At 42.4% G+C, this 25,803-nt stretch overlaps 1 protein-coding gene across 2 annotated transcripts in view; it reads right to left on the bottom strand.

Moving 5' to 3' along the window:
- The window catches only part of tbl1xr1a (TBL1X/Y related 1a), a 39,927-nt gene that overhangs the window by 1,890 nt on the left and 12,234 nt on the right, over positions 1 to 25,803 (bottom strand). The window contains exons 2-15 of one of the 2 annotated variants that reach the window (XM_070961433.1): positions 19,725 to 19,783; positions 11,533 to 11,724; positions 7,751 to 7,852; positions 5,823 to 5,968; positions 5,469 to 5,694; positions 4,975 to 5,107; positions 4,301 to 4,442; positions 2,752 to 2,815; positions 2,258 to 2,355; positions 2,095 to 2,155; positions 1,857 to 1,978; positions 1,535 to 1,609; positions 1,094 to 1,221; positions 614 to 779 (exon numbers count right to left, since the gene is read on the bottom strand). In XM_070961433.1, the coding sequence (XP_070817534.1) occupies positions 614 to 779; positions 1,094 to 1,221; positions 1,535 to 1,609; positions 1,857 to 1,978; positions 2,095 to 2,155; positions 2,258 to 2,355; positions 2,752 to 2,815; positions 4,301 to 4,442; positions 4,975 to 5,107; positions 5,469 to 5,694; positions 5,823 to 5,968; positions 7,751 to 7,808 (1,419 nt within the window). In that variant the 5' untranslated portion in view covers positions 7,809 to 7,852; positions 11,533 to 11,724; positions 19,725 to 19,783. The remainder of the gene's footprint in view (positions 1 to 613; positions 780 to 1,093; positions 1,222 to 1,534; positions 1,610 to 1,856; positions 1,979 to 2,094; positions 2,156 to 2,257; positions 2,356 to 2,751; positions 2,816 to 4,300; positions 4,443 to 4,974; positions 5,108 to 5,468; positions 5,695 to 5,822; positions 5,969 to 7,750; positions 7,853 to 11,532; positions 11,725 to 19,724; positions 19,784 to 25,803) is intronic. The other variant, XM_070961432.1, reaches the window with a different exon arrangement.

Below are 25,803 nucleotides of genomic sequence, written 5' to 3'. Positions count from 1 at the left end.
CTCCAAAACTGAAGCTCAAGGATGGATCAGTACCGACTTCAAACTTAGAAACTCTAAAATTTTCCATCTTCATGTTGCTTTACTCTTTATTCTTCAGGTTAGCCTGTTGAATTTGGCATTAGCGCGTTCTGCAGCTAACATGGCTTGCATGGCTATTGTAGACACACACTGGAGCAATGTTGGAGTATTTAATACTGAGGGACCGTCAAGAGAAAGTGTGTGAATGTTCAGCCTCATCTGAAGCCAATTAAAGAACCAGAGGAGCAGCTTGGATGTGGGAAACTGTTTGTTCATGTTGCTTTTAGTGTCGTCTCACACAGCGACAGCTAACGTTATCTCCACACTGAGAATGAATCGCATTGCATCTAATAATTAACCTACATTATGGGGCTAATACCATGACGTAATACATCACTTTATACCCATGTGGCAGCCTGCGCATCACAGCTTGCACTTACAGTGACACCGGCCTCATCCTGCCTTAAGTAGATGCAAGGTCACGTCAAAGTTTTCCATGACTATGGCTTTGACTGCACAGTGAACAAGCATTCAGTGTGCTCAGGTGTACTGGTCACACACACACACACACTGCACCCCCCACTTGTCTTCCTACCTGTGTATTCCAGATGTGCACACATTTGTCAAAGGAGCCACTGGCCAGATGCCGACCATCGGGGCTGAAAGCCACACTGTAGACCGGCTCCTGGTGTTTAGTCAGCGTATGGATACAGATGCCTCTCTCCACGTCCCAAAGACGAACTGTGGAGTCAAACGATGCACTGTGGATGTGGGAGACGGGGACAAACAGGGTTATAGAGGTGATAATGTGGAATCTGGACACTTTTAAAACAGTGTGGTGACGTTCACTAACAGGAGCTTTACCTCGTCTGCAGCTGTGAACACGCTTGTCTTATTGACTGACTATTATAACCCACTATAACGCACGCACGCACGCACGCACGCACGCACGCACGCACGCACACACACACACACACACACACACACACACACACACACACACACAAACACACACACACACACACACACACACACACACACACACACACACACACATACACACACACACACACACCTGGCTAGCATGAGGTTAGCACTGGGATTGTTGGTTCCGGGGCCGGTGGGACTCCATTTGATGGTGTAGATTTCTTTACTGTGGGCCTGCAGGTCATGGACACATGAGTCCTGCTTCATACTCCAAATCTGAAACAACACAAAAGCACAAATCAAAAATCAACAACTTCATCTTTCCTTCTCATGAGTTGGTAGCACATTGTGAAATATCGAACTCTCTGCACTCCACGTTTGAAATCTTCTAAGACCTCAGTTCAAAGAAAACTACAAATTACAAGTTCAGGGGCCAGCGAGCTGGACTTTGCTTCTTCAGAGTCTCCAGCCATCATAAACACATCAGCACTTTCTTTATGGCTCAGCACTGTCAGCTCAAGGTAGCCGTGATAGCGATATTAATGACACCAGATGTCCAATATTTCACCAGGCTGGACTCTCAGCTCACCTTCAACGTCATGTCGTCTGAGCAGGAGGCTAGCAGGTTCCCTGTGGGGTCCCACTTGATTGCATTTACTTCATTCTGGGGAGAGAAGAAAGAGGGATGAGACTTTACTCCATCCAGCCTTCCTCCAGTCAGATCCTTTGGAATGAAGTAACTAGATGCAAACACTGATCTGAAGTCATTCAAGGCAGTTTATACAAAAATACTGATGAGAAAGAAAATTCTTTGATCTTCTTTGAATCCTACAGAAGTTACATATCAGTAATGACAAACTAGTGTAACTACGTACATACACGCACGCGCGCGCACGCACGTGACAACTTACTGTGTGTCCCTGGAATGTTTTAATGGGTCTATCCTGCCCCAGTTTACAGACATGGATACACATGTCTGTACTACAGGAGGCAAACGTATTGTTGCTCTGCCAATCCACGTCTAGTGCTGGAGCTGTGGGAGACAGAGAGATGGATGTCAGCGAAAATCAAAAACGCTCTGTTTCAAATCCCAGTCGGATGAACAGCACATGGACACATGAAAATTCACAGTGAATGGATGCTTTGTACCTGAATGGAAGGGAAACTGTTGTTTGGCTTCTCCTGTGTGGGCATCCCATATGATTGTTGTCTGGCAGGACACATGCACAGTTAGAGCTAACAATGAGTACACAGTAAACTAGTTTGATTAGGTTATTATACACTGATCACTGAGCAAAACCGGATAATTTACCTTGTCTACTCCTGCACTGAGGATAAAATTGCCTTTTTTATTCCACTTCAGGGCAAAGATGGGACCCTTGTGTTGGCCAAGTGTACTGGCCAGGTTTCCTGTGGAGCAAAACACACAGAAAAGAGCCAAAATCTGTAAGCATCAAATCTGAAATACCAACAATGACAAGATAGTATGGATCTAAATATAACACACAGCAGAAAATACAGTCAATGAGATTCTAAGGCAGTATGCAAAGCTGCCTCTAGGTGGCAGTGTTGCTCAAGGATTAACCAAGCCATGTGGCATAAAGGCTGCAGTACAAGATAAACAAAAAACCAACCACAACATCAGGAAATACCACAGCACCATCATTATTCGGATTTCCCTTTGCTGATAAACAAACACTGTATCCAAATACAAATTTATAGCCAAGAACGATGATGAAACAAAAGAATTTTTGCCTTAGAGCAAACACTAACGATATTAAATCAGTGGAATTAAAGTCATCTCACCATCCTTGGTCCATATTCTGGCAAAGCCATCATAGGAGCCCGTTGCTAACAGCGTGCCCTCGCTCTGTCCAAGAGAGAGAGAGAAGTGTAAGAGTGAGTGAGTGAGTGTGTGTGTGTGTGTGTGTGTGTGTGTGTGTGTGTGTGTGTGTGTGTGTGTGTGAGACAGGTGCTTCTCTTCCACACTCATGTCGTCCTTTGCAGTTGCCATGCTTGCCTTCCAGAGTCCAGGCTGAGTGAACATTTGCTGTGATTCTGCTGCTATTAGAGGAGAGGCCTGTGTTTTCCATCAGCGTGGACGCTTTCCAGGAAATTTTTGCCTCTTCCCTTGGCTCAGGTTTACAATCCATTGGCTGAACTGAAGGAAAATTCCACTGTCTGATGCTCTTCCACTGTTAGACATCACCAGCAGCTCTGCGCAGAGTGCTCTGGGAGTCCCTCTGTGATGAAGCGTGTGCTGTGAGTCGCCTCTCGGCACCGCTCTCTCTGCCTGTCTAACTCAAAGGTGGAGCACCTTTGTTGAAAATTCTGACACAAACACAGAGGCTTTATTTTAAATGCCAAAACTGCCTTTTATCAGCCACTGCTCTGATGCACTCACAGGAGCCAATGGGAAAATGACACATTCACAGTTTCTGCATCTCAAGCTAATCAATGAACTTCTATTATTCATGAGGCAAACAAATGTGTGTTTGTAATGAAGGCTACTGGAGCTTCAGTTAAAGAAGTAAATACAGCTGGACATCAAACCTCAGCAGCTTAGTTACTCTTTGACAACCATACTCGACTGTGGTGACATCAGTTCTGAGTTGGACATTCAGCAAACATTCAGTGGCATCTTCTTCCTCAGTTTCACGGTTAGCTCATTCAGAGCCATCGCTCTTAACCTCAGGGCTTTCACCCAGAGGCCGTTAATAAATTACTGTTTGTATGACACTAAACCAACCAAGCTCTCACAGAAAATAACTGCAGTTTTGTGGCCCAATGATTCCAAATCAATACTGATTTGTATTATTCCACAGGATGTCAGCGCTTTTCTATTTTATACGGACATTTTCAGCATTTTTTAAAACAGCTTCCATGTCATGTGACCCACCTGTTGGCATCTGTCTGCTGGTCATATTGGAAATCTGTTTTTCTTCATCGTTTTCCATCAGGCTCTGGCCTTTTGCCCTTTTCTGTCAATTTCATTTAATCTTTTGTCTCATTGTAGTATGAAATTGAAATCCTTTGGACTCTTTCAGCTTTTAAATTGTTTCCTTTAAGCGTGCAGCACCCTTAAAGTTAGCACCCAGCCTTTGCCACCTTTGTCTCTTGAAATCTCAGGCAGCTGGAAATCAGCTCAACAAAATGATGAAACAACCGTGCTCTGACTGTGAAGCAGCACTATGACATGACACGGCACGTTGACATTCAGAAACATCTCCACCATCCTCACAACTTTAACCTGGCCCCATATTCTGAATACATACACCCGTGCAGGGTGACTCGCGTGTGCGTAACACGTGATGTGTGTGCGTAACACGTGATGCGTGTGCGTTGGGGTGCTTACATTCCAGTCTAACGAGGTGACATCTTTGTTGCTGGGGACGTCCTGTCCTCCCTCTCGTATGCAGTGTCTCAGGACCAGCTGCGTGGAGCTGCTTGTACTGTTCTCACTCAGGTTCCAGATGCGAGCCGTTGAATCGCCAGACCTGAAGAGACACACGCGTTTCTGATTGTCATGCTTGGCCTTCAGGCTATAAAGTATGAGGACAGACAGCTCATATGTAAACCATGTTGTTTGTAAGCATTTCTTTTAATCATTGGTGGGGACTGATAGACATGAGCACAATGGACTTTTGTAAGTTACCAGGACGATGTTAGGCTGCAGCAGTTCTTCATTATCTTTTGATTTTAACTGTGGTTTTGTTACTTTGCCATTTTTCAGCCCCCCCACACTGTTCATCTTTGTGATGTGGCATCTGATCCTGTATAAATATACCTTTATGGCAAATATCTGCAACAGCACATATAAAATAAAATGAAACTCATTAGTTTGGACATTAGTTTTTAACTACAGTGAGCCTGAATTCATTAATGTAGACAAGTGAACTGCAGAAAATGGTAACCCCATATGATGGTTATCAAAATAAGATGTCTCTTGGATTGTGGGCTGTACTCTGAGCATGGAGAAAGTATAAAGCAGTGATTTGTGCAGAGAGAGCAGTAGGAAAGGTGACTAACCCCGATGCCAGCAGGTCGCTGACTGGGTTCCAGGCACAGATGAAGACCTCTGACTCGTGGCCCCTCAAAACCATGGCCTTGTTCTGAGGGATCTCCACATCTCCGTCCACCTCCATCAGGTCTGCGTGGTTGTCTAAGCACAGAGTTTGATGGGTGACACACAGCGAGACGACAAGACGTTGAGTTAGCAAACCAGGAAGGTCCAGAAAATATGCCATCAGCCTTTTTGTCTGATCTCTGCTATTTTTTACCACTGCGGCATAGAGTTCTTAATATGTGCATGTAAGGGAATATTTCAGTAAAAGCAATTAACTCAAGGTTCACTCAAGGATTCCACTTTTTAGCATTTTGTTTTCCCAAACTGCAATTCCAGGGTCAAAAATGAACTTTCATCCTTCACAAAAATGTGGCTCAAACAGTGAGAAGCAGCTTCGTCATGGCGGGCAGCGAACCATCACTGCACGTCCTCCTCTATTTGTGAACATATTACTCACTAGCTAAGGCATGGGCTCCGTTCTCCTCCCCGTTGGCAGTATTCTCTCCATTCTTGGCGTTGCCGGCGATGCTGCCCCCGGTGGCTGATGTCGGTGCTGAAGTGGCGGCCTGCTGCTGGGCCATTTTGTCCCGGTAGGCCTGCTGCCTTGTCTGAACAACGTCAGGCATGACCGCATCAATCAGCGACAGAGACTCTATGGGCCGCCCATCAAATAGCGTGCCATCCTACAGCGTGTCAGAAATAACAGGTTAGAGAGGAGAGGAGAGGAGAGGAGAGGAGAGGAGAGGAGAGGAGAGGAGAGGAGAGGAGAGGAGAGGAGAGGAGAGTTTCTACGATCTTGTGTGTGTCCCACCTCATTGATGCTGACTTCAGCCTCGACGTACTGCAGGCCCTTCTGGATGATGCTGATGAGGGCAGCAGGGGGAACCAGAGCACCATTGATGTTGGACTGGCTGATGTGACTCTCTATACCAAAGGTGAAAGCTGAGTGGGAGAATCCTGCAGAAAGAGGGCAGGAGAGGAGAAGATATACTCTCAGTGTCACAGGGAATAATACTTCCCTCAGATTTGTAATGCAAGCTGATTTATTAATGAAGTCAGCTTTGTCTTCCCACACTACTGTTACTCTTCTGTTTGCACTGTTGAGCGTTTCTCATCCTCATCAACGTGTTTGTTTTTGAGGTTAGAACAGAGATTGTTTGTATTGTGACCTCTAGTTACACCGCACGCTAACTGAACTGAACGCTCAGCGTCTGACTTCCCGCTGTTGAAATAACTTCTGGTGCACTTCATGTGATGTTACAATTCAAAGGTATTCAACAGCCAAACAGCGTTAGAAAATCCATATAATGACGCTCATCTCCACTGTGTGTGTTTGGATCATCACGAAGCCCGAGCTTCCATGATGATTTTAATTATTAACACATACATGACCTCATGTGAACGTTTGTTTGTTGTTTCTTGAAACACTTTAGCGCTCACTTTCAGCTCACTGCACCTGGTGAGTTCAGGGTCTACATGTAAAAGTTTATGTCAGTCAGAAGAGAAGATTCAGCATGACTGCAGCAGCAGAGGACAGAAGCATCCGTGTGAGATAACATGGCCGGGCCGTGACCCAGGCCTGCAATCAACAGCAAATAAATCATTTCATGCAAACACAAATCTCCCAGTCTGCTGAGAGCAGGTAGCTTTTATTCATGTGCCACTTTGGTGTTTGAATGAACAACAGTGCAGCCGTGACAGGATTTCTTCATGCACACAAGCCATCAGCGCCTTATCAGATATATTATGTAATAAATATGTGAGGCGGGAAGGTAAGTTACAAACAGTACAGCTTCCACTGACACACACATAGAGAACAGTGCAGGCTGAGCTGAGCCTTCTGGCAGCTCCTCTGCAGTGATATGGGGGTTTTGGTTCACGGAGCTAAACACAGGTGGATAAAGGTCATTGTCACACCTACAGTTCCACACACAAAGGGCACGAAGCCTGAATACGTTAATGCACAGTGAGGCATATTTGCAGACTCACTTTAACTCTGAAGTTCTTCTGTCTGAAAAGCACCACCATTCATTCCACTGACAAGCTTACTCCTAATGGGCAGGTCAGCACTCCTCATACAGCCTTTAGCACTGTTCTCAGGCTAAAGGTGCTATTTAAATGCAGTCTACGCACTGTATGATTGATGAAGCGGTGGATAACCCTCCCTCGCTCTGTCCCACCACGCGTTCATTCGGACTAAGTGAGAAGAAATGTACACACACTGCAGACAGACTGTTTATCTGCCTGTTCTATACTCTGTGTGTGTGTGTGTCACTCTCCCCTGGCAGCTTCTCTTCAGTGCATTGTGCCTTTCATACAACAAGCTCACCCACACACATTGTGTTGTGTATACACAGCGACAGAGTTTACCTAACAAACTAGCATGCTGCTTTCAGGTGCCTGCTGGATGGACCAATAGTACAAGCAGCAGCAGGGGAAACGTACTGGTGCCTTTTACTTTTCTATACACTCTGAATCAATGGCACTGGCTAAAAAGACTGAAGACTTCAAATATTCACCATTTCTTTGGTGACTCTTACAGGTCAAGCTTTCATTGCAGGGGTAATGAGTCAAATGCTTAAAAATAATAATAATGCTTTCAATTTTGGATTATTAATCAACAGGATGACGTTAGATGTAAAAATATAATATTATTGGTATGAAAGCAATCCACTATAAGAGATTATAATAAAATGTAATGAATGCAGAGATGATGGATGTAAGGAGCTGAGAGGATACCTGACTCTTGGAGGTATCGGTAGACCAGGAAGTTGACCTCATCACTGCTAATGCTCATCTTTACTCCAGTTACACCATGAGGTCAGCACACACACACCTAGCCTAGAAAACAGAGAGAGAGAGAGAGAGAGAGAGAGAGAGAGAGAGAGAGAGAGAGAGAGAGAGAGAGAGAGAGAGAGAATCATTAATGAAGGGAAATACTCAACGTTAGCACAACTGCTCAATGCACGTGATACATGCTCACAAAAACTGCTGTGGAAATGGAAAAACTGTTGACCTCATAGATGCCCATGTCTCGTCTAGTTTAAGTTTTATTGTGTAGGTTATACAAGTACAGAGAAATATAATACATCTATCTCATCTTTTTTAATTTCTGTTCTCTTGTTTGAATATCCAATTTCAGCATGCAGTATTTTGCAGGTTATTACATTTTAAGAGGGCATATTTCAGGCCGCTTGCCACAGTCATTATACACAGGGGAAAGGCAGAGAGGCCAGGTCATCAGATAGCTCGACAGTCCTTCATGCATGCAGAGGGCTCTGACAAAACGTTTGAACCTGCTTCAACTTTTGCTGGAATGTCATCCGGCAAGGAACTGTACTAGCCAATCAAATACAAACAAGACACACATTCCTGGTGGAGTACTTTGTAATGTGAACGCTTTATTTCTCCGACTGCCTCATGATCGTCACAACTGAAGATGAAATGAGAACAGCCGTGACCACTTCCCAGACTGTCTCATAATATTATTAACCCCTGTGCACTGTTCTGGTGTATGTTCAGCTGTCAAACTCAAGGATTTATCGCTCAAACTGGATTTCTCGGATTGTATTTCCTCGTCCCGTTGGTGCCTGAAGCAACATGGCCCCACCAAGCAAGCCCTGTTTTGTGTGTATGTAACACTAAATGAGAGCGTTGGACTGTAACGCCTGCTGTGGTATGACAGTGTGCATCCAGGCACACATCAGGGGATCACTATTCCACATTACTTTAGTCTGTGGTTTCATGAACTGAGAAGGTTGGGAACCACAACTTTAAAGCTCACTGAGATCCAGAGAGCCAATTCCAAATAAGGGCCAGCTCAAAGCCCATTTCCCCTGAGAATAATCAGCCATGTAATGCCTGCAGCTCACTGTCTGCAGCCCCCTCTCCCAGGAGAAGGAGACTTTCTGTGCATTTAATGGTATTTAAGTGGATGAAACACTCTCCTGGGTACTGTGAGCACTGGGTTACATTTCATTTCCCAGGATGTTAGATTTTCGTCATCTGGCACAGCAGAACATTGAGCATGAGATGTGGCCTTAACATTGCGGGTTTGACAACACGTTCAACAAACTGCAGCTTACACATAATGATGCTATCATCTTCCACAGGTGATTAGAAGAGAAGATTAGATGTATCATTAATGATAACCTGAGTGGAAACGGGTCACTGCAGCACAAAATGGGATGCAATAACATAATACACATGGCACTGTGTGAGGCAAGAGGAGGCCAGTGTCTCCACTCCTGTGACCACTGGCAACTTTTACTAGTCCAGTGTAGTCAGGCCACAACAGCAGCAGCAGCAGACTGTACACGAGAGATGGAGGCCGTAGACTCAGAGCCAATTGCATCACCTTCACAAGAGAATAAAGCTGCCATGGCTGAGCTGTTTGTGAATCTATCCATGACCCAGGAGACTGGCAACAGCTCCGTGGCCAAGACGGCAGAGGAGGAGGTGACACTGGTCTCTAGCATGTTTGCTCAGCAATGCTTATCTGTGCCTGGACCCTCTATATCTTGTGAGAAAGAGGTGTGTTTTCCATAGAGACAAGTGTCAGCGGGCAGACTGTTCTGAGGGTCAGATATACAGCAAGTAGACAAAACAACACAACCCCCCTCCAGTGAAGATTTCAGCTCTGAGCTCCCAAACACTGCTACAGAAGTAGCTCAGAGCTAACTGTGCTAACTGGCAACATTCTGTGATGTTCACGAGTCGTTGCAACCCATGAAACTCTGGCATTGCCACTGTACTCTAAATTAGGCCCATTATTAAATCATAAGCAGCTGTCGGGCTGCTTTCACTTCCCATTTACAGCAGCTCCGCTCTGCAAACATTTCATCTGCCTCCTAACTTTAAAACATACCACACCTCCGCACTTTGTGGTGACTGTGTGTGCTTATGACAGAAACGTATGACAGCCACAGTTGAAAACAGTGTTTTGTTTTTTTGTTCAGAGCCAGTTAATTAAAGAAAGACTTGATTTGCTCTAATAATAATTTTCCAGATCACATCTGGACATCTCTTGTTACACTTCTATAGAAATAAATACACTGAGTGACCACACGCACGCACGCACGCACGCACGCACACACACACACACACACACACACACATCTGCAAACTCTTGTGCAATGCAATGAAACTTGGAATTGTGTCAGGGGATTACTAGTCACTGATTCAGCTCTGGTCATTTCTGAGGCTGTATTCTGGTGTGTTGTATTAGACGGCATTATTGTGTCTTACATTTTTAATCATCTATCTAAAAGAGGTGGGCAAAATATCAGCAATCATCTCTATGTGATGCAGTCGAATACAAAGTTAACACACACCATGGCCTTAAAAATGACCACACTGGTCACACTGCCTTAGTGCCACTCCTGGATAAAGGCAATAGTCAACATCCACTCATTTGACCACATTCATGACACGTGACTCCAGAAATACAATGTTTCCTGCAGACGTTTGTTCTCACAAGAGTGGAAAATAGCTCTGATGCAACATTTACATCAAGGGACAGAAACTCTCCACTGAAAGGGATACCAATACCGTTAAGGCAGAAGTCACTTCAGCACCACTAACACTTCATCTAAACTTGACAGTGTTCATCTTGCATCAGTGTATCTGTGAAAACCCAGCCAAAGATTCTTCTAGCATTTACTTTTGTATTTCCTTATTATTACAGCTGCTGCACACTTGCTACCAAGCTCTCTGTCCATCAATCTGCATATCTATCAGGGATGCCTTTTAACCAGCTCAAGGTAGAGAGGATCAATATACAGTAGTAGTACAATGTGTCTGTAGTTTATTTCAGCCATGAATTATCCAATGCAGCATACAATTATGTACTGCAACTTAAGGCAACCATATCCACACTACAATGTGACTTTCAGGACCACTGCTTTACACTGTGTCTACAGAGCAAAAGCAGCATGTTAGCAGAGTGGCCGGGAGCATAAAAATACACTGCAGGTCGTATTTACATGTGCACAGTGTGAGTAAAATGTGAGCTATCAATCCAGCCTGTGTAGACAGCTGGATTGATTAAAATATGTGTTCAGTCTAATTAGGAGTGGTCCTGCAACTAAAAGCTTCCATTCAGCCTTGAATCCACTATTTCAAATGTCTTTGTGACGATGGGCAATTTGCAGAGTGGTGACAAACATTTCAGTTTGTGGAAAAACGAGACAATTCTGATGAAAATTCAAGACTTCTTGAGATACTGCTGCAGCATCCTACAACAGGGGTGCCAAAGTCAGAAATGTTAGTTTGAACACAGTGGGTTGATCTTGTTTTAAGAAAAAGTCATCTTAGAGGCTAAGACATATACGACTCATGCTCTAGATATTAAACTAGACATTAGTCAAGACAAATTCCTGCAACAACACATTTTATTTCACGGTCTATGACAGTGCCAAAGAGCCTGCAGGAATTCCTTTGAACCAAACACAAGAGCAGCTAATTTGATCAATACACTTCAAACAAGATAGGAGGTAGAGTAAAGAGTAAAGTACAATCACCTGCTGTTGTGTTTGGTTGAAATGAAAACCTGCAGCCTGTTGAGTCACAGATCACTAAGACCCTCTGCTCAAATCCCATCTGACAGCAGCATTGCCCGGGGAGGACCACAGGTTTGTAAACAGAAAGCTGTTCCCTCCACCACCATCTCACTGCAGTGGCGCTGTGGAGCCACCATCTGCAGCCAGGATCATCTGTGTTGACAGTGTGAGAGAACAGAGGGGGGATGGGAGAGGAGAAGGGAATCTCTGTCTATGCATTTCTCTTTCTCCCTCTCTTGGCTGCTGCCAGTGGCAAACTGGCCCGCACCATCAGTCTTAAATCAAGTCATAGCTCAACGAGACAGGGAGGGAGGGAGAGAGAGAGGCAATCAATCAACACCGCAAGAAAATCAGGACATGACGATTAGACACATGCAGCATATAACCTGTTTCCTCACCGACAAGAGTGAATTCATGTTGATGAGAGTGAGGGAGGTTCTGTCGCTCGCAATATGGAATCAATGTCACTAAGTAAATCAGATTTAGCTTGGGTTATCAGCTGGCAAACATCATTCATTAAGCCAAACACGGGCTAATGGAACATCCAATCAGCAGCTTTAGCCCACTCAAAGACGTGCAGTAAATACATAACAAACCCTTATCAAATGTGCAGTAACGCGGTACTTCCTGTAACAAGATGTATCAATCAAATATTCTTCTTGGCATTTTTTTCCTTGTTAGCAAGAAAACAGAAGCGATAACATGATGCATGTAGGGCTGGGCCGATAAAACAATAGCGATATGTCTCGCGATAGACATGCCATCAATATTAATAAAAATGCGTTCAATAAAACATTCGATAATTTTTTTTTCTTCATCAGAAGAAACCTGAAGTTGAAGCGAGGTTGGTTGCATGAACAATTAGGCACTCACTCTCAGGTAACCAAGCAACGTAGGGAGTAATCGCTGATCAGTGAGAGAGACACGCTAACACGGCAATCATGTAACATTATCAAGTTCGGTTGCGCCATGTCGTTGTCACGTGTTTGTTGCTCCGCGAGGAGTGAGATGAGAAATAGAAAGTGAGTCCTGCAGCGAGCGAAGAAATCGTCGATAGAACAGGGAAAGTCAGCTCGCTAGTATTTTGGATATTATAAGTCGGACCGTAGTCAGACCAATGTGCTCTGTAACTTATGCAAGACTTTCGTCCCCACCAAGACCGGTAACACCACAAACTTATTTAACCACCTTAGCCGCGCTCACTCTTTGGAGCGCAGCCGTATTCGCCAATGTCTGCCAACCGCAGCACCACCACACAAGCAGCTGACCATCATGCAGAGGTATCCGCTTCAGTGCCTGATGACAAATCATCTAAAAGGCACGAAGACGTAACGGAGGCAGCGGCATATCATACAGCTAAAGACATGCTTCACTGAGCACTGAGGGGAAGCCAGGTTACAAACATCTCTTACAAGTACTTTTTTTTTTTCTTAAACACATCTTAAACACACTTGCAATAAAAATAGAATTGAATAGTTCATGTATGTTTAGAGTAAGAAGAGTGACTAAAGTTGTTCATATGTCTAGACTGGTTTTATAGTTCAATCAATCTTACTGTACTGTGTATCATGTTTGTTTGGTATGTTACAGATGTCAAGTCCACCAACACTTATATCGTGATAGAGTTTTCAGCCATATCGTCCAGCCCTAGATGCATGTACACTATTTTTCTTTGAAGGGAGGTGAATGAGGGCTGCTTGTTTTGCCTGCCTGTACCTGCTTAAAAGTGAGGGTCCACTTTTCAAAACCACATTTAACATTGCTCATCAATGGAAGTTAGGAGACTTGACTCTATGATAGCGCCTGGATGAGCCTGTAGCTTTACAGGATTGCACATTACACCCTGGTCGACTTTCCAATATGACCAGCCAATATTAACTTGGCTAATGGGTAATACAGAGACAGTGTCACCATAACAGTTTACCCACCAGAGAGCACAAACTAGCTTGGCTAGCTAACCGCTAGCCAAACTAGTTTGTTCTGTGCTACTGTGAACACAGTTAACATGGTTTCAGTATGATATTGTAGCAATAGTGGTTGTTGCAACAGTTGATGTTTAGTGTACATAGACACATAGATACATAGAATGGGCATGAGCAACTTTAGAGTCTTCACTCTGGTGACAATAGGGTCTCTGTTATTCCAACCCACTCCTTATTGTTGGGTTAGCTTGCAGCAGGAGCAGTCCACAATGAGGATGGAGCAGTTAAGTCAGCAATTCCAGTAAAATTCAAAACGGGAAAAATGAGCAGTCTACAAACACATTGCCAGGAGTGTAACGCTGGTTGCTCTTTTATTTCTATCTATCTATCTATCTATCTATCTATCTATCTATCTATCTATCTATCTATCTATCTATCTATCTATCTATCTATATACACACACACACACACACACACACATATATACATATATACACACACACACACACACACATATGTGTATATATATATGTATATATGTGTGTGTGTGTGTGTGTGTGTGTGTGTGTGTGTGTGTGTGTGCCAATTCTCTCAAAAACAAACCCATCTCACACTAGTAAACATGGTCATTACAATTTGGCCATAAGTGCAAACCTAGTTTCTAATAAATTAAATGATTGTTGATTTGCGACCGCATTAATTGTTTTCTGCATCCTTCATCTTACATCTTTCTTGAGAATATCCGTAACGTAGCTTTAGGCATCACTGCTCATTGTGTACTATTGCTGCTGTGGGAGAAGATTACAGTATAGCAGCATTTTAACCATTTTGATTCTTAGTTTGCACTTGACATTACAAGGAGGAAACTCATACTGTAAACCCCTATTATGGCTTTCTAAACTCCACTGTGCAGTTGTGCAACGACAACAGAAATGAAGTCCAAGCTGCATGCGGCTCTCCCCTCCCCCTCTCCAGGGTTACTGGTCTCTTGGAGTGACAGATTGCATTGGCAAGCCTAGCTCTGCCTCACATGGCCTATGTGAGGTCAGCGAGGCTAGCTGTCTGTCGGTGACAGATGGTAGCATGTAGGCCTTGCCAGCTAGCCTCGCTTGACGGGTAGTTAAACCTGCTCCAGGCTCCCCGTCATCTGAATGCAGCAGGCCAGTGAGGGCGACTGAATCAGTGATGGTTATCTCTCTGAAAGTTGCCATGCTGGCTTGGATTACAACAATCTCACCTTAATAAGAATCCCAGTCATTTAGAGAATGTTTTAAGAAGGTCAAATGTGTTTTACAAATCACGTACAAGTCATGGTCACTGCTTTGAAATCCTCATAGTAGGACTGGATATCACATGGAGTACAGAACAGCAAGTACAACTGGACGTGCCTTACAAAGAAAAACATGCAGACCTGCCAACCTTGGGAAAATACTGTATTTTGACTACCCTAACAGTATGCCGCTTAGTTCACATGCTTTTGCACCACCTTAGCTTTGTGTGCACACATCCACTCTTTCAGTAAGTTATTCAAAATATAGATTGGCTATGAAGAAAACTACTTTTGCTTTATTACACTTTTCATTATAGCTTGCAAATTACATAACATCAGTCTAACATTACTAACTTCAAATATCTTCCCAAGGTTGGGAGCTCTGTGTTAACTAAAGTTAGGTCAATTCACAGTTTCAACTTTCCACATCCACCCGAGTCCATTTACCTTGGCAAAGCTGTTAAAAGAACAGTCCTCACTTGGGGCACCAGCCTGCCGGAGCGAGGAGGTGAGGAGGTCATTTCTGATTGATCAATATGTGCAACATCGTACCAAACCCAGCAGAGGCAAATGAATTTAATCTGGACAGAGAATACAGGTTTCATATTTTTTTAATGACAATCTGGATTAAAGCCATGTTTTCAGTTGTTTAGAGTGGTTTTATTGAAGTAAGCTCTTAAGCCACATACCCTTAGCTAAGAACCACATCTATTTCCAGTAACAGACTGAGGAACTGGATGTAGTGCGACAAGCAAACAGGATGAGCCAATGTATTGACAGGTGGGGGTATTAGGAGACCATGGGGGGCCATGGAGGTGTGAATGTGCTGGGGTCAGAATAAAATGTGGTAAACTCCATTACCTGTTTAAGACAACAACCTGCTAGTGCACCACAATACTACTTCATTTACAAAACAAGGTGGCTGTGAAGAATAACAGGTGTGTGAGTGTGGGGGTTGGGTTGGAGGTGTGCACAAATAGAGCATTTAAAGTGTCAGCGCCCTCGTAAACGCCATCTGACTTGGGTCATATTTTACAAGCTTTCTTATCATAACCAATTCGTTGCAAAGCTTTAAATATCTCCAAAAAACAGCAACAACATCTGAGTCCTGCCCATCAAAGTCGTGAATTTCACGACTGTTTTCCAGCTGATTGGAAATTGGATTTAAATGGCTCCTGAGGTCTCTTGTTCATGTCAAATCAAAGATTCAAAATAAAAAACAAAAGTGCATCTACTACAGAATGAATATGGACTTCTTTGAAATGTGTTTGTTTAAAGGGCCATTAAGTATTTTGGTGATCTCTCATAGTGTGAGTTGGTATACTAGTGTACTGCTGTATCCCAGCTTTTTTCTATTTTCTCTGTGCTGTACCCTTTACTCCTCTCTGGCCCTGCTCAGCATTGTATATCATTCCATTCCTGAAGAGGAGAAAAAGCTCCCAAAAGTGGGTAGCTAATTGACAACAGGTTCAAGTTTATTCAAGAAACATATTTGTGCGATCAAATCCTGTCTCATAACTTGTGTAAACCATCTATAATTCTGTATCTCTGCCAGACGTGGGCAAATGAAAATAGTGCGGTGGCGAGCCTAATCTTATGCTCTATCACCCAGCCTTATCTGTATTTAATTATCTGACTTTCTGTCTTTTATAGCACTCTGACTCTTCCGCTCTCTCAGACTAAAAAGGTTTGGAGCATCAAGGTTAACCAGGGACGTGCCCTTTGCAAGAGGTGTGGAATTTTTGGCTTCCTTTAGGACATGCTAGAGGTGAAGTGTCTGAAATATTTGTGGTATATTTTGAGAATGGGGGCACACTTTGGAAGAGGCGTAGCATCCAAGCTAATTTCTAGGCGAACTGCAGCACTGAATCAATGCTGTGCGCTGAATCATTTTCAGACAAAGGCTCCCTTCTTCTCTCCCCAGCCTTGTGGGAGCAACATGGTTTTGCACACTACTGCATCAGTACAAATACAAAACACATCCTAAAATCCGAGGCCATGTTTTCTGAAGACTTTGGGCAATTCAGGAGAAATCTGACAACCAGCCAACTTTCTCCAGTAGCAGGAACATGTGTGAAACAATAGTAGGAGTCAGTGTGGAATTAAAGACAAAGCTGGGGGTGAAAGGTTTCCGTAGACGGGGCACAAACAAATTGGGTGTGCTGTTTGTCCTTAACTCCTGGCATAAACAGCTCTGATTCAAAGTCAGTAATTGCTCAAAAACAGTGCAGCAAGTTGAGCAGCATGCAATCCACAGCTCAAAACCAACACCTGAGAATAAAATCACACAATAACACAGAGACCAATATGGCTGACATCACTATTCCTTTCCCCAAACAAGTCTATCTGTCTGTTCAACACTAACATCACAATGGAAAATGATTTCCTGTGCCGTGTGTAAAATGACGAGGTCCCTGGTTTCTGGTGCTAACTGGTATGGAAATGAGAACTGTGCGCAAGTGCTATAGGCTATTTAGGTAAATAAAAAACACACTGGATTCACAAACAAGGTGAGCTGAGGAGTGAGGAAAACAAAGCCATCCTATAATAAGGCTGACCTGACATCAACACTGCCAGTTGCCAAAATGGGTGGCAGCAGTCACATAGCTGTCACAGCAAAGTGTCTTGGTTCAAGCAGAGAACCAAATGAGCAATGTCAGTAAGTCAGGCAGAAAGTCCTTGGGTATCTGAGCGTAAACAAACATGACCATCAAAATGAAGACTGATAGCTTCTATGGTCACTATCCTGGACTGTGCATTGTGCACTGCTGGGTAGGGTTCACTGGGAATCTGCTGGATTCTTTAACAGTTCAAAACAGGAAGAGCGTGCTGTTCTAGTGGAATTCAAACTACACTTTTCTGGCAATCACAGATGGTTACAAAACCAAAATGTATGTTCTCCTCAGTAAAATAAGACACTGGTGACAGGAAGGGATACAGGAAGCAACAGCATTTATGGGAAATGTGGTCTGTATGTGGAGAAGCAGTGCACTAACAACTTGAGTTTTATGGAGACTGCCAAACAGGTTTGGGAATTTTCAAACCTAAGTTGTTTCGGCTGGTTGAACCAGCTGGAACGTCCTTGTGCGATGCATGTTGCTTAAATTTCTTTCTGCGTTAAAAGAAACCAAACCAGGTCACCTTATAGCAGGGTGGTTAAGGCGCATACCGCATAAGTGAGACGCCTTGGGTTCAGGTCGAAGAGCTGTGCTGTATATCATACCCCTCCCCTTGTTTCCTACAGGCTTCTATACTATCCTGTCCAACAAGGACATAATAAAAAAAATGTCTTTGAGAACAAAATAAAGAAAAGAAACCGAACCAACGGGTAAACAAGTTAGCAACTCATCCACTAATTTCGACCAAATCAAACAAAATATAGGTTTGAAAATAGGGCTGGCCCAATCATGAAACATTATCAAGTTCGGTTGCGTCATCTCGTTGTCTCGTGTTTGATGCTTCGCGAGGAGTGAGATGAGAAATAGAAAGTGAGCGCTGCAGCGAGCGAAGAAATCGTCGATAAAACAGGGAAAGTCAGCTCGCCAGTATGGAGTTTTTTTGCATTTTATAAGTCGGACCGTAGTCAGACCAATGTGGTCTGTAACTTATGCGAGACTGTCGTCCCCACCAAGATCGAATATACCACAATCTTGTTTAACCACCTTAGCCGCACTCACTCTTTGGAGCGCAGCCGTATTCGCCAATGTCAGCCAACCACAGCACCACCACACAAGCAGCTGACCACCATGCAGAGGTATCTGCTTCAGTGCCTGATGACAAATCATCTAAAAGGCACAAAGACGTAACGGAGGCAGCGGCATATCATACAGCTAAAGACACGCTTAACTGAGCACTGTGGAGAAGCCAGGTTACAAACATCTCTTACACGAGTTTTTTTGTTTGTTTTTTGTTAACACACTTGCAATAAAATTATAATTGAATAGTTCATGTATGTTTAGAGTAAGAAGAGTGACTAAAGTTAAATATGTCTGTTTTATAGTTCAGTCAATCTTACTGTACTGTCTATCATGTTTGTTTGTTTGTATGTTACAGATGCCAAGTCCACCTCAGTTTCTGCTATGTTTACAAAACACTGCACATATCTGAAAACATTTTATTCACCAGAAGGTGAATCAGCTTGTGAGCTTCCTGCACTAAACCTGCAGAAAAAAACTTCTCAGGTTTCTCTCTGTTTACATTTTTACACTTTTATTTACATTTATTATTTGAGTGTTTTCCATGGTTGTGTTGACATTTCCTTTCCTTTCTGCCTTGATAGCTGAGGGGATTATAATCAGAGGAAGGTTAAATTTAAAATAAAAATATTTAAATTGAATGTATTTTTCTCCTGGTCCTTATTTTAAATCAGTCATAAAAAATATCAATAATTATCAATATCGACCAATATAAAACACTTATATTGTGATACAGTTTTCAGCCATATCGCCCAGCCCTAGTTGAAAAGCCCATAAACAATGTGCTCATTTTCTGTTGTAATCTTGGTAAAAAATATTAGCAATGAACTGCATTAGAGAGGACTGTATGAACAAACCCTGTTTGTGGCAGCTACGCAGCACGGTGCTAAAGCGCACTGAGATGGACGTAAACATGGACAAGAACTGAATCGATCTGCCCCATTGTCAGCGAACCAGCAACTGCCCGGCAACTCCAACAAAGAAGCCGCTCGCAAATAACTCAGAATACAAGCAAGTAAGAATTGCAAGGACAACAGATGTAAGAGACATTTTGGGGGAAAATTACCATGTGCATAAGCTTTACAAATCAGAGATAAACAGAGTCATCAAAAAGACACGGTTGTGAAAGGATAAGCAAAATAAGTTGGCTTGTGTATTGAGTGTTACAGATATTCCATATTCTCATGTTCAAAGCTCTGCATGGTCGATAACATGAATGTGCAGGTAGAAACATTTTACAGCCCCAGCCGGCTGTTGATCACTCACCACAGTAGTAAGTCTGTATGCACCACCGGTACGTTCAGTCACAGCCTTGTACCATGGACCTGCAACAACAAGGGGTGGGAGACTCAGTCAGGAGGCTTTTCAATGGCATTACCTGACAGAAAGCAAAGGATTCTGGTAAACGTTTTGGAAATCTGTGGTATCCAAGGTCAAAGGTCACATCATGTTATGGAAAAATGACAATCATATACTCACAGTGTCACAGAGGCCGTACAAGAAACGTAAAGAGATCCCTCATTTCTCACAGAACTCCAAAAGGAGCTGGACAGTTTATTTTTAGTAGGAAATTGAACTTTATATAAATGTGAAAATTGCATGTTTATACAATATGTCGTAGGAACTTAGCCTTTATTTTTAACATGAACGTGAATTTGAGGAACTTGAATAGCAACATAAAACATTGCACAGTCTGTAATTTCTTTCAAATATGGTAGAACTGCCTTCATAAAGCACTTGCCAAAATCTTTTCTATCAAAGTTCCCCTTTAGAGTATGTCTAGTGGTGATTTGGAGCATGTTTTGATGATTGGGTTCCTGTTTTGATTGTATTTCGTGCTCTACAAACATATTTGCAAGGACGGTCAAGTATGTGCACAACAGGTGAAATGACGAGGACGATTAGTCGGTCAACAGAAAATAAATCAGCTCTGTTAAGTCTTAGTACAAATGCCAAACATGCTCTGATTAAAGCTTCTCAATTTGAGGATTTGTTGCTAATCTTTGTCCTATATGCAATAGTAAACTGGATAAATTTGGGTTAAGGACTGTTGGTTGAATAAATCAAGCTATTTAGTAACATAATCTTAGACTTAGGAAAATTGTGATTGACACTTTTCACTATTTTCTGGCATTTAACATCATTACTCTCCTACTATTCTATTAACTGACATGTTAACATACAATATTCTAGCCAAAGCTGCTTATAAAATATGCTTTGCAAATGTTTTACAATGAGGGAAATCCATGTTTGTTCGGCCTACATGCACACACACATGCACACAATGGTTTTTGGTGAAACACACTGAATGTAAATCTAACTGTTTGCTCACAACAAAACTCCTTTAGAGCAAAACACTTGTCACTAAGTAGCACCAGTTTGTCAGAGACATTTTCACCACCTGTACCTTCATTAGAAAATCATTTAACTGAATGCACTGAAGGTAAAAAGGCTACAGGCGTCAGCCAGCAGCACATGTGGATCAAATGGTCGAACCATGTGACTGACACTCATTCAGAAGTCTGAACAATGGTTCAGCTCTTCAGGCAGAGGACAGTGGGAGACAACAACACACCATGTTTGCTGCCAACAGTGGGTGGCCACACACACCACCTGTAAAGTAAAGCAATACACTGCAGTCAACACTACCTTTGTGAAGCCCATAATGTTCAATTTTGGTGATATTGTGACTCCATCTGCGTGGTGATTACTAAGGCTGCAGACTGAGCTGGCATTACAGCACTGGTTCCCGACCTGGGGGACCTGAACCCTACTCAGCGATGTACGAAAACTAGTGCCGTCAATCCATTAAAATATTTAATCCCGATTAATCTCATGAATGTCATAGTTAATCGCAAATTAATTGCACATTTTTATCTATTCTAAATGTCACTTGAATTATCATTTTAATACTCTTATCGACATGGAAAAGTGGCTTGCTTTGTGCAAATGTTTTTTAATTTAAAACAACAACGTGTAGTGTTATATTTCACATTAACACTCTCACTTTGAGCAGTCATTCACATTTGAATGAATCAAATCTCACACAATTTAATACTGTCAATAAACAGATAAAAATAAAAATAAATACTTGGTTACAAAAAGTGCACATCATTGTAAACTAGGACTCAGCCTATAGTTCAATTAAACCATGGCTTAAACTTTCCTTTCTAAGTTTCCTTTGAACATAATAGCATCCATATGCCTCTGTCGAAAGCCATCCATTGTCGCCTGGTTTTGACAAGGAGGGGGCAGAGAATTCGCATTAGCTGTGTGTTTGGCCATCAAGTGGTATTTAAGACTGGATGTGCTACGGTGATAACTCAGTTCACACCAATAATACAGATAACTTTGGTCTTGTCAGTCGACCTATCTGGCAACTTTTTGAAACTAAACTTTCCATTCAGAGTCTTGTTCGCATCCATTTCGGCGTTTCGTGCTTGAGATCCACACAAACCAGTGGCCTACTCTTTTACAGCTAGCGAGCAGGCAAGACCAGACACGTGCGTGGGGCTTGCCTATTGTTTTGTTTGTCCTGTAGTTGTTCTAACGTTACTAGCAGTGGCCACAGCTTATTCAAAACTACAAGTTCACTAGGTCACAAACAGTGTTAATCTCACGACAAAAAAATGATGCTGTTAAAATTGATTTGCGTTAACGCGTTAATAACACGACATTTTTGACAGCACTAAAGAAAACCTTTTTTTTTTTTAAATATACAGGAGGTCTTTATTAGAGATCGACCGATATGGATTTTTCAGGGCTGATACTGATACCGATTATTAATAATCAAGTGAAACCGATAGCCGATATTTAGAACCGATGTTCGTTTGCAGCAAAAATTAAAATTTTGGTGTCAAAATTTAGAGTAACACACCTGGGATTAGAATGAATACAGTATACTGTTTGTTTGTTTTGTGTTCACTGAAAAAAAGACCTTGACCTTTTGTAAAATAACACAAACACAAAATCTTCATTGAAATGCTTGTAAATTTAATTATTTTTAAAACAAAAAGTGCAGGGGCCTTCCAGCAACATTTCTTAAAACTCACTCAAATGAATGAATGAATGAATGAATGAATGAATGAATGAATGAATGAATGAATGAATAAATAAATAAATAAATAAATAAAATAGCTCCCTGAATTTTTTAAACATCAACAAAATAAACTGAACTGTTCTGAAATTTGGGTCTGAGTTAGTACTCCCAATTCAGTAGCAGGAGACATGCCAGCACCACAGTTTTCATATCTTCAAGCTTGGAAAAGCATTTCATCACACACGTGAGTTGTAGACGCGACGGTAAATTTATTGATTGAAAATAAAATACAATGAGAATCATCTCCTTGACGTGTGCTTTTGCCTCACTCATATCTCTGGACTTTACGGGTGACGGGCAAAAAGACGATCATTTAACACCTGTAGTTACGTTGCTGCATCATAGTGTAGTGAGAGCACGAGCGCTGAGGGAGAGGCGACTGTAAACAAACAAGGACATGTTAGGGTGCAGTACTGTTAAACTTATGGGCTAGAATCACCTCCGGTGTTGTTTAAAACAGGCTGAGACACGTTAGAAGATTTATTACTCCCCCAAAGTAAGTATATTATTATTGTGCGTCTGGCCACAGCTATAAAGCGGTTGCGGCAGGTATAACGTAGCGGTGGGTCATCATGAGATACGTAAGGGATAATGCCCGACGACATCCATAATCAGAAATGAATGGACGACACGGAGGCGTGAACCGGTTGCTTAATTGATTGCTTAACATTATATTATGTGATACAAAGTATCATTTCAGAGGGCAAGTACACCTCTTACTGCTTGTGTGTGTCCAGAGGATGATGCAAGATTTTGTTTCAAAGAATAAAAGTCCACAGTTTCCTAAATAAATACTATCCACCATTCACTCTGTTCATTAAATGTGTATCAAGCAAGTAAGTCTATCCTAAATCGTTTTTATAAATATTATCCACCAGTCTACTGTCTTGCCGTTGTGAAAAATAACCTGTGAAATAACGTATGTTAACGTATCTGTTGCCACGGTTACCAACGAGCGTTTGAGCCAGTGGAATAATTTAGAACAATCAGGCTATTTGACCGGAACTTTTTTATAGGTGTCCTACAACACTTTTTAATGGACACCCTGCAGCCATTCAGAATCGAGTATTCACCCAGACCATGGTATAAGCCTTGTTAAAGTTGTGAACAGTTTCATCTCCAGAGCCAAACAGCGGAATTCAGCAGGTTTTCCTCCCTTATACTTGCTATAGTCTACCTGCTGGTATGTCGTTATGTCTTTTTTTTTATTGAGTAAGGAGCTTCAGGTCATGTTCACTTGGTTACGTTTTTTTTTTCTTTTTTTTTTGTCGTATGCTTGATGTGATTAGACAAGTAGGTCAGTGAAATGTCAACTCTGGGCTTGCATGTTATCACTGAAATTGATCATAAGGTTGTAGTATTTTTAAAACTTCATCATAGAGGGTTTTTATTGCAACTTCGACTGACTCTGTTGCCTTGCCTCCGCTGGATCACCGGAGCAGTTGTCTGCTTCTCCATGTCTGTGGCACTGCATGTAGAGGCTTCAGTGTTGATTGGCTGTCACTGACTCACTTGTGCCATGTAGCCAATCAGTGAGGGCTGTGGGCGGGACTTTGTTACACTTGCAAGAATGGTGACTTCAAGCGGAGAGACGGCTGCATCGGAGCCAAAGGAGCGCGTTTTAAAATACATTAATTAATTTTATCGGCTATCGGTGGAAAAAACGGCCGATGCCAATGATCGAAAAAATGCAGATATTATCGGCCAGGCCGATAATTGGTCGATCCCTAATCTTTATCTCAGCATTTCATTGATTTCTGTTAGGAAAAGTAAACGAAAATGTTAGTTCTACAGCTTATTTTTTTATATACGGACAATAGTGTTTATTTTACCAGGATTCAACAACAACAAAAACCAAAGTCTCTTTCTACACGTTTCAAGGTCCTAACTCTTTCTTTTTGCCAGAAGGGCACAGAGCCTGACAGAAAAAAGGCAAACACGACGAGCAAATACCAACAGGTAGGTCATGGAAGCTATTGATGATCCGACCCTATCTTTATACTGCAAAACATTTGCACCAAACTGCCATGTCAAAAATCTGGACTGATACACTGTTGAGCAAGACGGTCCAACAGGTGTGGTGGTGGTACGACGAAATACACTGACAGCAGGAGCATATTTAGCTGTAACATGGTGTATGTGCTGTTGTGTCCTTTCATGGCTGACAGCTATGTTTGCTGGTTGTGGTCAAAAGAGTGTTGGCACACCAGGGTTGGCAAAGAGCCAACAGGAAGTCAGCCAATTTGGATAGAGGAAGTCTCTAACATGCACGGTCTCAACAATCCCAGCAGTCTGTGTAGACCAGAGATGGTGTATCATATGCTCTGTGGGCCCCAAAATGAAGACACATTGGAAACCTGAAAAACATATTTGGTGTATGCACCCAGCAGGCACCATCTTGGAACACATTACCCAGTTTTTCTCAATACATCTATTACTGTGGCCCTAGCTTAGACTGCTAAAATTAGCTAGTCGAACTGTGGAAGCCCAACCAGCTTGTTGGTGCAGAGCTGCAATGTTGAGCATTTTAAGTGACTAAGGAAGAGGAAAATTGCTGCCTTAACATAGGCCATATTATGTTCTTTTCTTTCTGTATTATTTTTTGCCTGCCTGGTTTTGTTGTTGTCTACCATGGGTAAGTAGGCTACGTCGTGAAATGGTTTAATTGAAGGTACTGTCGATATACAATCAGAAGTCATGCACAGGGTGTTTTATTTTGAAAACAGATGGATTCTACATGGCCTTTCTGTGTCTGACTTCCTAGCTGGCTCGATCTGCTCTGTGCAGCTTGACTTGGCAAAAATAGACTAGGCGCATAAGAGGATAGCTGCTTCTACTTTTTGATTCCTTTGTGCTCTCTCACTGTGCATTAAAACCAAGTTATTGGGCTGCCCTTTAAATCTCTCAGCTCTTCCATAACAGACACTGTAATCCATGTCAGACATAACAACCACAGTAAGAAGCAAGCCACAACTGTAACATCACACCTTCCCTAAGACACACAATCACTGCTCTCTTGTATATAAGGGGAGCTTATGGACCTCAGGCCTTTCACTCAATAGCAATGCCACATCATAAACATGGGTTATATCAGTAAGTACATGTTGACACCACAAATCCATAATGAGATCAGTCTTTTTTTTTTTTTTATTACTGGCCAATCCAAAGCCATATGCGCAAGCTCCACCAGAGCATAGAAACTTCAGATTTAACCCATTCCAGACAAACACATCAACTTCTGGAGCT

Source organism: Chaetodon trifascialis, chromosome 4, assembly GCF_039877785.1.
Source record: "Chaetodon trifascialis isolate fChaTrf1 chromosome 4, fChaTrf1.hap1, whole genome shotgun sequence".
In the NCBI taxonomy this organism is placed as follows: Eukaryota; Metazoa; Chordata; class Actinopteri; order Chaetodontiformes; family Chaetodontidae; genus Chaetodon; species Chaetodon trifascialis.
The sequence above is the reverse complement of the archived record's forward strand: the minus strand, read 5'-3'. Positions and strand labels throughout refer to the sequence as shown.